Consider the following 12,839-nt stretch of genomic DNA (forward strand, 5'->3'; position numbering starts at 1 on the left):
ACAAGCCTGTGCAGACAGTGCAACGCATAATACACAAGCCTGCGCAGACAGTGCAAAGCGTACTACACAAGCCTGCGCAGACAGTGCATCGCATACTACACAAGCCTGCGCAGACAGTGCATCGCATACTACACAAGCCTGCGCAGACAGTGCAACGCATTCTGCACAAGCCTGCGCAGACAGTGCATCCCATACTACACAAGCCTGCGCAGACATTGCATCCCATACTACACAAGCCTGCGCAGACAGTGCATCGCATACTACACAAGCCTGCGCAGACATTGCATCCCATACTACACAAGCCTGCGCAGACAGTGCATCGCATACTACACAAGCCTGCGCAGACAGTGCAAAGCGTACTACACAAGCCTGCGCAGACAGTGCATCGCATACTACACAAGCCTTTGCAGACAGTGCAACGCATACTACATAAGCCTGCGCAGACAGTACAACGCATACTACACAAGCCTGCGCAGACATTGCATCGCATACTACACAAGCCTGCGCAGACAGTGCATCGCGTACTACACAAGCCTGCGCAGACAGTGCATCGCGTACTACACAAGCCTGCGCAGACAGTGCAACGCATACTACACAAGCCTGCGCAGACATTGCATCGCATACTACTCAAGCCTGCGCAGACAGTGCATCGCATACTACACAAGCCTGCGCAGACAGTGCATCGCATACTACACAAGCCTGCGCAGACAGTGCAACGCATACTACACAAGCCTGCGCAGACAGTGCAACGCATACTACACAAGCCTGCGCAGACAGTGCATCGCATACTACACAAGCCTGCGCAGACAGTGCATCGCATACTACACAAGCCTGCGCAGACAGTGCATCGCATACTACACAAGCCTGCGCAGACAGTGCATCGCATACTACACAAGCCTGCGCAGACAGTGCATCGCATACTACACATGCCTGCGCAGACAGTGCATCGCATACTACACAAGCCTGCGCAGACAGTGCATCGCATACTACACAAGCCTGCGCAGACAGTGCATCGCATACTACACAAGCCTGCGCAGACAGTGCATCGCATACTACACAAGCCTGCGCAGACAGTGCAAAGCGTACTACACAAGCCTGCGCAGACAGCGCATCCCATACTACACAAGCCTGCGCAGACAGCGCATCCCATACTACACAAGCCTGCGCAGACAGTGCAAAGCGTACTACACATGCCTGCGCAGACAGTGCATCGCATACTACACAAGCCTGCGCAGACAGTGCATCGCATACTACACAAGCCTGCGCAGACAGTGCATCGCATACTACACATGCCTGCGCAGACAGTGCATCGCATACTACACAAGCCTGCGCAGACAGTGCATCGCATACTACACAAGCCTGCGCAGACAGTGCAACGCATACTACACAAGCCTGCGCAGACAGTGCATCGCATACTACACATGCCTGCGCAGACAGTGCATCGCATACTACACAAGCCTGCGCAGACAATGCATCGCATACTACACAAGCCTGCGCAGACAGTGCATCGCATACTACACAAGCCTGCGCAGACAGTGCATCGCATAGTACACAAGCCTGCGCAGACATTGCATCCCATACTACACAAGCCTGCGCAGACAGTGCATCCCATACTACACAAGCCTGCGCAGACAGTGCATCGCATACTACACAAGCCTGCGCAGACAGTGCATCGCGTACTACACAAGCCTGCGCAGACAGTGCAACGCATACTACACAAGCCTGCGCAGACATTGCATCGCATACTACTCAAGCCTGCGCAGACAGTGCATCGCATACTACACAAGCCTGCGCAGACAGTGCATCGCATACTACACAAGCCTGCGCAGACAGTGCAACGCATACTACACAAGCCTGCGCAGACAGTGCAACGCATACTACACAAGCCTGCGCAGACAGTGCAACGCATACTACACAAGCCTGCGCAGACAGTGCATCGCATACTACACAAGCCTGCGCAGACATTGCATCCCATACTACACAAGCCTGCGCAGACAGTGCATCCCATACTACACAAGCCTGCGCACAATGACTCTGCTGCCATTCAGTGCATCAGGGCCTCTATGAGATAATTGTGTGTACACTGCCAGTCCCGGGCAGATCGATCAAGAAACAGATCTCTCTGGTTGAATCTGATCAGAGAGAGTTGTGTTGGCCGCCCATAAACCGCAGGCCTATTCCCAATGGATTTCAGCATTTTGCTGATTACGCCCGCTTTCCAAATGTTATTCCCCTTCCCCAGTGCCGGTGCATTGTAATCTCCCCCAAGCACTACCATTACACCGAGTACGTATAGCATGCGACACCCGTGTGATGTCACACACATGTGCCTGGAGACAGCTGAAGAGACCAGGACTGGCAGCAGCTGGGTCAGGTGAGATTTGAGTTCAGGGGCACCAGCTGGGAACATTTACATTCGGGGGGACAGCGGTGCTTAGTCCGTCACGTTCGTCAGTTGTAATGCAATGTTTTTTGCATTGTTAACTTTGCTGATTGGTTACATTGGCTTATAGAACTGCATGTTCATGTTATTGTCACTCCGTAAGATACAGTTATGTGTTAGTTTCTTAAGTTCGTTTGCTTTCCTGTAAATAACAGGAGTATCTCTGTATTTCCGTAGTCTGACGTGTGGGCCCTGGGATGCTGTGTGTACGAGATTGCCACGCTCAAACACGCATTCAATGCGAAAGACATGAACTCCTTGGTGTATCGCATCATTGAAGGGAAGGTAATAACCCACTGCTCACATCACAGCTGTTAGTGCCAGAAATTGGTGAACCAACGATGGAGGATACTAGACTCAATTAAGCTTCAATTCTTCTAGGGTCGGTCAGATGGGCTCTCAGCCACTGTCATACCAACATTTGTATTCGTAGCATCACAGACACCTCCAATGAAATAACTAGAGTATTAGACCAGAATCCTTTTAAATAAAAAAAAAAAAAAAAAACAGGATTATTACAAATATTCAAATAACATAAAAAATATCTAACAACATAGTTAAGCATTGGTCATCTGATTACGTAATTGTAAATTCCATACATTATCAACCTCTCGTTGTTTCCACTGACTAGACCAGAGCTGGTTACCTATATTGGTGGATACCTTTACTGGGAGCTGCATCTAACTACCTATACTGGGGGGCACTCTGGCGACCTATACTGGGAGCTGCATCTGACTACCAATACTGGGGGGGGGGGGCACTCTGGCGACCTATACTGGGGGCTACATCGAACTACCTATGCTAGGGGAAATTCTTCTGACCTATAGTAGGGGCTACTTTTGGCTACCCATACTGGGAGATGCCACCTGGGGGGGGGGTTGTACCTCTGGCTAGCGTTACTGGAGGGCTACTTAATGGGAACCTAAACCCTAGGGAGAAAATGAGTTTCAATTACCTGGGGCTTTTAGCAGCCCCCTGCTGTGCCCTTGAAGTCACTCCTGGATCCTCTGGTCCCCCTGTCGTGTTGTTTTTGCCACTTGGAGTCAGCAGGCTGCCACGCGTATCATTACACGTGTTACCGTGGTAACAGGACACTATAGCGGGTGTCAACACGTATATTTGTACACGTTGACACCCGCTATAGCGTCATGTTACCGCTGTAACGCTTGTAATGATACGCATGGCGGCCGTCCGACTCAGAGTCGGTAAAAACGAAACTAGCTGGCGGTGGGGGACCAGAGCATCCAGGAGTGACTTCGAGGGCACAGCAGGGGGCTGCTAAAAGCCCCAGGTAAGTGAAACTCATTTTTTCCCTAGGGTTTAGGTTCCCTTTAAAGCAAACCTGAGATGAACCTCTGGTGAAAAATCCAATACTTATGTAAGGAAAGGGAAGCCTCTGTAAGACCAGGCTGTCCTCTGGAGCTCCGCCTCTGCCTGGTACCCTCCGGAACATCAGGGTCACGCTCCTCTTCTGGCACGGCCATGCCTCCTCAGTAGCACAGCAGGAGCGGTTCCGGCTTACTGGCCAGACGCAGCCATACTCGCGCAGGTGCAGTACAGCTGCCTGACATGCCTGAAGAGGAGTGGCTCTGATGTTCCTATTGGCAAGCTCTTGTCTGTTACCTTCTCTGGGTCCGCACACGGCACCCGGGGACAGTGTGGGGAGCCGCTGCAGCGTCCAGAGGCTTCTCTCCTCTTAGGCAAGGTTGTGTTTTGTACCCGAGCCTCACCTAATACTGGGGGGCACCTCTGCCTACCTAAAATTGGGGGAGGCGGCACAAAGGAGACGTTCTCATTTTACATTTAGGGGGGGGGGGGGGGGGGGGTCAACCAAAACTTTCTAGCTGCGCCTCTGTGTTTTATGCATGTATACGCTGCTCTTCTGATTTATGCCAGCGTCCATCATTTATACAGATAATGTGATGTCATAGAGCAGACGTATAGCCCGCATTTATATGCTGTAATCCCCTCCCCCTCCAGCTGCCTCCGATGCCGAAAGATTACAGTGCTGAGCTGGGCGATCTGATTGGAGAGATGCTGAGCCGGCAGCCGGAGAAGAGGCCGACAGTGCGGCAGATCCTGCGCAATTCCTACATCAAGGAGCACATCGCTCTGTTTCTGAAGAACACCAAGCTGTAAGTGCTCCAGTGACAGCAGCGGGAGGGCGTCACACGGGGAATACGGGACGCTAATCAATCCCGGTCCATGCAGCAATGTATGCAGCTAGAAAACAGACCAATAGTATTCTGCCTGGGTGGGGCCATGTAGTGTCACTGGAAGCAGGGGGTATTATTCAGGGGAGGGAGCAGAAGTGGGGCCATGTGTCACTGGAAGCAGGGGGTATTATTCAGGGGAGGGAGCAGAGGTGGGGCCATGTGTCACTGGAGGCGGGGGTATTATTCAGGTGAGGGAGCAGAGGTGGGGCCATGTGTCACTGGAGGCGGGGGTATTATTCAGGGGAGGGAGCAGAGGTGGGGCCATGTGTCACTGGAAGCAGGGGGTATTATTCAGGGGAGGGAGCAGAGGTGGGGCCATGTGTCACTGGAGGCGGGGGTATTATTCAGGTGAGGGAGCAGAGGTGGGGCCATGTGTCACTGGAGGCGGGGGTATTATTCAGGGGAGGGAGCAGAGGTGGGGCCATGTGTCACTGGAAGCAGGGGGTATTATTCAGGGGAGGGAGCAGAGGTGGGGCCATGTGTCACTGAAGGCGGGGGTATTATTCAGGTGAGGGAGCAGAGGTGGGGCCATGAAGTGTCACTGGAGGCAGGGGTATTATTCAGGGGAGGAAGCAGAGGTGGGGCCATGCAGTGTTCACTGAAGGCGGGGGTATTATTCAGGGGAGGGAGCAGAGGTGGGGCCATGTAGTGTCACTGGAGGCGGGGGTATTATTCAGGGGAGGGAGCAGAGGTGGGGCCATGCAGTGTCACTGGAGGCGGGGGCATTATTCAGGGGAGTGAGCAGAGGTGGGGCCATGCAGTGTCACTGGAAGCAGGGGGTATTATTCAGGGGAGTGAGCAGAGGTGGGGCCATGCAGTGTCACTGGAAGCAGGGGGTATTATTCAGGGGAGGGAGCAGAGGTGGGACCATGTAGTGTCACTGGAAGCAGGGGTATTATTCAGGGGAGGGAGCAGAGGTGGGGCCATGCAGTGTCACTGGAAGCAGGGGGTATTATTCAGGGGAGTGAGCAGAGGTGGGACCATGCAATGTCATTGGAGGTGGGGGTATTATTCAGGGGAGTGAGCAGAGGTGGGGCCATGCAATGTCACTGGAAGCAGGGGGTATTATTCAGGGGAGGGAGCAGAGGTGGGACCATGTAGTGTCACTGGAAGCAGGGGTATTATTCAGGGGAGTGAGCAGAGGTGGGACCATGCAATGTCATTGGAGGTGGGGGTATTATTCAGGGGAGTGAGCAGAGGTGGGGCCATGCAATGTCACTGGAAGCAGGGGGTATTATTCAGGGGAGGGAGCAGAGGTGGGACCATGCAATGTCATTGGAGGGGGGGGTATTATTCAGGGGAGTGAGCAGAGGTGGGGCCATGCAGTGTCACTGGAGGCAGGGTGTATTATTCAGGGGAGGGAGCAGAGGTGGGACCATGCAGTGTCACTGGAAGCAGGGGGTATTATTCAGGGGAGGGAGCAGAGGTGGGACCATGCAATGTCACTGGAGGCAGGGTGTATTATTCAGGGGAGGGAGCAGAGGTGGGACCATGCAGTGTCACTGGAAGCAGGGGGTATTATTCAGGGGAGGGAGCAGAGGTGGGGCCATGCAGTGTCACTGGAGGCGGGGGTATTATTCAGGGGAGGGAGCAGAGGTGGGGCCATGCAGTGCCCCTGGGGGTGGAGGCTATTATTCAGGGGAGGAAGCAGAGGTGTGGCCATGCAGTGTCACTGGAGGCAGGGGGTATTATTCAGGGGAGGGAGCAGAGGTGGGACCATGCAATGTCACTGGAGGCAGGGGGTATTTTTCAGGGGAGGGAGCAGAGGTGGGGCCATGCAATGTCATTGGAGGCGGGCGTATTATTCAGGGGAGGGAGCAGAGGTGGGGCCATGCAATGTCATTGGAGGCAGGGGTATTATTCAGGGGAGGGAGCAGAGGTGGGACCAAGCAATGTCACTGGAGGCGGGGGTATTATTCAGGGTAGGGAGCAGAGGTGGGGCCATGCAATGTCACTGGAGGTGGGGGTATTATTCAGGGGAGGGAGCAGATGTGGGGCCATGCAGTGTCACTGGAGGCGGGGGTATTATTCAGGGGATGGAGCAGAGGTGGGGCCATGCAGTGTCACTGGAGGCGGGGGTATTATTCAGGGGAGGGAGCAGAGGTGGGGCCATGCAATGTCACTGGAAGCAGGGGGTATTATTCAGGGGAGGGAGCAGAGGTGGGGCCATGCAATGTCATTGGAGGCGGAGGTGTATTATTCAGGGGAGGGAGCAGAGGTGGGACCATGCAGTGTCACTGGAAGCAGGGGGTATTATTCAGGGGAGGGAGCAGAGGTGGGACCATGCAATGTCACTGGTGGCAGGGTGTATTATTCAGGGGAGGGAGCAGAGGTGGGACCATGCAGTGTCACTGGAAGCAGGGGGTATTATTCAGGGGAGGGAGCAGAGGTGGGACCATGCAGTGTCACTGGAAGCAGGGGGTATTATTCAGGGGAGGGAGCAGAGGTGGGGCCATGCAGTGTCACTGGAAGCAGGGGGTATTATTCAGGGGAGGGAGCAGAGGTGGGACCATGCAGTGTCACTGGAAGCAGGGGGTATTATTCAGGGGAGGGAGGGAGCAGAGGTGGGGCCATGCAATGTCATTGGAGGCGGGGGTATTATTCAGGGGAGTGAGCAGAGGTGGGACTATGCAATGTCATTGGAGGCGGGGGTATTATTCAGGGGAGTGAGCAGAGGTGGGACTATGCAATGACATTGGAGGCAGGGGTATTATTCAGGGGAGGGAGGGAGCAGAGGTGGGGCCATGCTGTGTCACTGGAGACGGGGGTATTATTCAGGGGAGGGAGCAGAGGTGGGGCCATGCAATGTCATTGGAGGCAGGGGTTGTCAGGAACCGGCACGCCTGCGTATACGGTTCCCAACTGCGGGTTTGACCAGATTAAGCGGGGAACAGCCTTATTTAAAGAGAACCAGAGATGAAGCACCCTCATGTATTTTACCTTATAAATCAATGGGAACATGACAGTAAACACCTAATCTGCTCTTTGTTACATTGTTCTCTGTTTAATTTGCCTATTATCACCTCTAAGATAAGAATCCCGACTAAGCAGTCGGCTGGCTTTGCTACAGAAAGATTATAGCTTAGACTGTGTTCTTTTGTGTCTTTTCAAGTCCAAGCCTGCCCCCTGCTGGCTTTGCTCAGAAATCATTATAGCTGAGTCATTATAGCAAAGCCAGACTCAATGCACAGTCCGGGATTCTTATCTCAGCTAGATAACAGACACTTTTAGCAGTGAGGATGAAACAGAGGGCAGGGTAGGTGTTTTCTCTAATGTTCCCACTGATTTCTATGGTAAAATACATGAGGGTGCTTCGTCTCTGGTTCACTTTAAGCTACAAACAAGGCTGGGACCCCTCAAACACTTCCCACTGCCACCACTAGCGTTGCTAGACACGTCCCCCTGTCGAGGGCTCAACACGCAAACTGCGTTTTCGTATTTGGGTCAGCTTTGCGCTTAGGCCGAATACGAGAACGCCACACACCCACACACACAGTACAGTTGTACAGTAACACAGCACAATCAGACACTGACTTGTAATGCAAGTTACACTGTCGTGCAGCAAAACCACTAACAGTCGTTCCGAACGATACTGTTAGCTACTCGCACTGGCGTTTCGTACGTTGGGTCAGCTGCGTGCTTTAGGCCAACGTATGACAAACGCCCCCACACACAATGCAATTACAATTTCATATGGTAGTGTTGCTCAAGCATACAATTAGGCACGGACTTATACACAGCTACACTGCAGTCTCTTCTAGGCTATGAGTGTTAGTTTAGTACGGCAGAAGTCAAGCTTATTAAATAACGATTTAATAGTCCATACAAACATAGAACAATGCAGAACTTAATATATACAAAAGATTACAAAAAGACAAAGTAAAAAAGTTAAAAAATTAAGAGTTACAAAGATACATACACGGATATTTGCGTAAAAATAAAAATGGGGATTAAAAACGTTACCAACTTGAAGGTTTTAACGTTGTCGGCAGGAGCATGCCGCTTGTTCGACCTGAAGTCGAGATCATCTCTAGCTATGCGCTATCTCCAAGAGAAGATACCGGTGGCTGTCCTGGGCCAGCTTAAATAGTCCGAAGTGTCCCCTGGGGCATTTAATGTCCAGCCCCCAGGAACTAATGCACTTTCCCCGTTTGTGACATCACCGAACGCTTGTCATAATCTTGAGAACAACAAATATCCTGTTGACACTTACAGATTTCAAAGCAATTCCTTTTCCAGAGATCCAACATCCACTATAGTACCCACACCCAACAAAAGACTTCCTTAGCCCAATTTCCCCAGGTTACAATGTCTATACATCAAGAGATTGTTAAGTGAGGCTTTTCAACTCCAGGTGAAAACTTGATGAAGGCTTTTTCCTGTCTCCGTTTTTAAAGTCTGCAGAGATTTCCAACCCCTTCCCATAGATGTAATTTACAGGGTATGTGTGATGATCCGCTCAGCTGGCTGCACAAGCAGACAGCTGTTTGTCCATTCCTCTAGTCTGTGGGCTGCAGGTCTCTGGAACAGAGACCTGTCTTTCCATTGCAAGCTTCTGGTCTGTTCTCTTGCTGGGGAATTTGCATACATTCGTTATGCAAATCCCCTACCTGCCTTCTTTGATGACTGGCACTATAAGAGCTTTATGTTTCCCAGAAGGCTTTGCTGGTCATTTCCTTTCCATGGTCTGTTCCTGATGGACACTGCTGGAGTGTCAGCCATTGCTATCTAGTATAGTTAATTCCTGGGGGTTGCTTTAGGCTCCCCTTCTAGCCCAGTCAGGTTGTATTATCTGTATTGCCTGTTCTGTCTTGTCTTGCCTGTTGCCATTGTCCTGTCCCAAAGGTGGTCGACAGGAAAAGGTTCTGATCTCTGTTCTTGGAGTATAGCTGGTGCAGCGGTTGCTACCAGCTATCTCTTCTGTTCTGTCTCCTGGGATCGCGCTAGCTACTTTTCGCTAGCGCTGGGGATCCTTCTGTTCTGTCTTCTGGGATCGCGCTAGCTACTTTTCGCTAGCGCTGGGGATCCTTCTGTTCTGCTACTCTGTACCTGGATCACGCTAGCCACTTTTCGCTAGTGCTGTGGATCCTACCTCTCGCTTGTCCCTGTTTTCGTGTGTCTGTCTTTTCTGCTACGCTTGCTGGAGGCTCGGTGAGGTAACCGTTAAGCAAGCGCTCGCGTCCTCTGTTTCATGTTTGTCTGTCGATGGTTAGTTAGGCGTGCTTGTCTCTATTGTGCTTATCACGTGGAGACCGCGCATAACCGCGTGCACTGTTGCGAATGAGTGCGGTGTTCGCGGTTAGCTAGCGTTTGTTATTTTCCATATCTCCTTATTGTATTATTTGCTGTGCCTTTGCTACCCTCGTATTCTATTCTGATCTGCCTTGTGTCACGTCTGGCGATCGCACCTCTCGCGATCGCGTTCCTATTTCATATCTGCTGTTGTGTGTGCGCGGTCGCGGGGTGGCGACTGGATTGGCGCACACACATACAACCTGTCCCTTTGCTCAATCTCATTCGCAATCGCCTCTCTTGCGATTGCGTTCTGCGCTTCGTACAATTCCTGTCTGGCATTTGTGGAGGTACAGAGGATTGGTTCCTCTGCACTCCCCAGCGCCATCTGCCGACAGGAATTTCCCTCTACAGGTGCGTAGCACCTTTTGCTGGGTGCCTGCAAATATACGCTTGTGGAGGATTTCTGCCGTGTCAGCGCACGCGTTGTGCGCTGATCACTGAGAAAGTTCCACAATCGTTACAGTATGTTTGCGTTTCTTCACCACAAGCTGACATGTGTCTTTTGCTTTGTGTATTGAAACAATGGGCCGTCTCCTGAGTTCAAAAAGCCAGGCAGATAATCCCATTAGCAGAAACTCAAAGCACTTCATATGGTCAAGACAATACCCACTTCCTTGCCCCAAGCAATCAAAGGCAACAGCTCCCTCCATGGAACACAGGCAGAAAAATGAAAGAATATGTTCCTGTTATCCTTACATCATAAGCACCCCAATATATTCCTGACAGGGGTATTATTCAGGGGAGGGAGCAGAGGTGGGTCCATGCAATGTCATTGGAGGCGGGGGTATTATTCAGGGGAGTGAGCAGAGGTGGGGCCATGCAATGTCACTGGAGGCGGGGGTATTATTCAGGGGAGGGAGCAGAGGTGGGGCCATGCAATGTCATTGGAGGCGGGGGTATTATTCAGGGGAGTGAGCAGAGGTGGGGCCATGCAATGTCATTGGAGGCGGGGGTATTATTCAGGGGAGGGAGCAGAGGTGGGGCCATGCTGTGTCACTGGAGGCGGGGGTATTATTCAGGGGAGGGAGCAGAGGTGGGGCCATGCAATGTCACTGGAAGCAGGGGGTATTATTCAGGGGAGGGAGCAGAGGTGGGGCCATGCAATGTCATTGGAGGCGGAGGTATTATTCAGGGGAGTGAGCAGAGGTGGGACTATGCAATGTCATTGGAGGCGGGGGTATTATTCAGGGGAGGGAGCAGAGGTGGGACTATGCAGTGACATTGGAGGCAGGGGTATTATTCAGGGGAGGGAGGGAGCAGAGGTGGGGCCATGCTGTGTCAGTGGAGGTGGGGGTATTATTCAGGGGAGGGAGCAGAGGTGGGGCCATGCAATGTCACTGGAAGCAGGGGGTATTATTCAGGGGAGGGAGCAGAGGTGGGGCCATGCAATGTCATTGGAGGCGGAGGTATTATTCAGGGGAGTGAGCAGAGGTGGGACTATGCAATGTCATTGGAGGCGGGGGTATTATTCAGGGGAGGGAGCAGAGGTGGGACTATGCAATGACATTGGAGGCAGGGGTATTATTCAGGGGAGGGAGGGAGCAGAGGTGGGGCCATGCTGTGTCACTGGAGGTGGGGGTATTATTCAGGGGAGGGAGCAGAGGCGGGGCCATGCAGTGTTCACCATCCAAAGTTATAAAGCAAAACTCTTTCCTGTTGATTAATTGACTACCTCCATCTAGGGATGACCCAGCCTAGGAGAAGCATGTGATCAGTCTGATCAGCTGATAGATTTGTAAGGTCCTGATTTGCTGTGAGGACTGATTTAACACATAATCAGGACCAGCAAATCAGAACCTCACAAATCTATCAGCTGATAAAACTGGTCACATGCTTCTCCATGACTTCTCCTAGGCTGGGCCATCCCTACCTCCGTCATAGCTGAAGATGGAAGACACAGCAGCCATTCATTGTCTTTAGTCACTTCCTCTGGCCGGGCTCATCAGTGGTATGTGACTCGCCCAGGCAGACCCCGTCCAGCCAGTAACCATCTATACAAGTAATTCACTCTGCCATCTGGCAACTTGGCATTACAGCTGTCAGCCCCGTCCAGTACAGGGTACAGGCGGCAAATACAGGAGATTAGTCCCTCCCCCCCCCCCCCCCCCCCCCTCCTCACACTGCAGCCATAATCCATCCACCATGGGGTGTACTCACTACACTGGCCTAATCAGAATAGCGTGAGAATAGCCTTACTGCAGATGATTAGAACTGAATGCAATACATTACATGCGGTACATTATGCTCTACACATTGTGCGTTTTTACATACGTTATTCTGCTTGCCAGAGGAAGTTTAACCCAGGACTGAACTTCATCCCCATCAGTAGCTGATACCCCCTTTCCCATGAGAAATCTATTCCTTTTCCCAAACGGATCATCAGGGGGGTCGGTGTGGCTGATATTGTGGTGAGACCCCTCCCACAGTGTGATGTCATGGCCATGGTCCTGTCAGTTTCCTGTCTGTAAACCTCACTGCATTGCGGGAAATAACGACTTTTTCCCAACTGTCTAGTGCATACAACTCTCATTAAAGAGGAACTCCTGTGAAAATGATGTAATAAAAAAAGTGCTTCATTGTTACAATAATTATGTATAAATGATTTAGTCAGTGCTTGCCCATTGTAAAACCTTTCCTCTCCCTGATTTACATACTGACATTTATTACATGGTGACATTTTTACTGTTGGCAGGTGATGTAGCTGCTGCATGCTTTTTTGGCAGTTGCAAACAGCTGTAAACAGCTATTTCCCACAATGCAACGAGGTTCACAGGCAGGAAACTGCCAGGAGTACCATGGTCCTCAGAGTTTCTAGTGGGGGGGGGTTTCACCACAATATCAGCCATACAGCGCCCCCTGATGGTCTTTTTATGAAAAGGAATAGA

At 51.7% G+C, this 12,839-nt stretch overlaps 1 protein-coding gene across 1 annotated transcript in view; it reads left to right on the top strand.

Annotated features, from left to right (window-relative positions):
- NEK4 (NIMA related kinase 4) overlaps positions 1-12,839 on the top strand; it is a 61,950-nt gene that overhangs the window by 11,966 nt on the left and 37,145 nt on the right. Inside the window, exons 4-5 of the mRNA XM_068251872.1 lie at positions 2,621-2,728; positions 4,424-4,578. Of these exons, the coding sequence (XP_068107973.1) occupies positions 2,621-2,728; positions 4,424-4,578 (263 nt within the window). The remainder of the gene's footprint in view (positions 1-2,620; positions 2,729-4,423; positions 4,579-12,839) is intronic.

The sequence above is a fragment of the Hyperolius riggenbachi genome, chromosome 9, assembly GCF_040937935.1.
Source record: "Hyperolius riggenbachi isolate aHypRig1 chromosome 9, aHypRig1.pri, whole genome shotgun sequence".
In the NCBI taxonomy this organism is placed as follows: Eukaryota; Metazoa; Chordata; class Amphibia; order Anura; family Hyperoliidae; genus Hyperolius; species Hyperolius riggenbachi.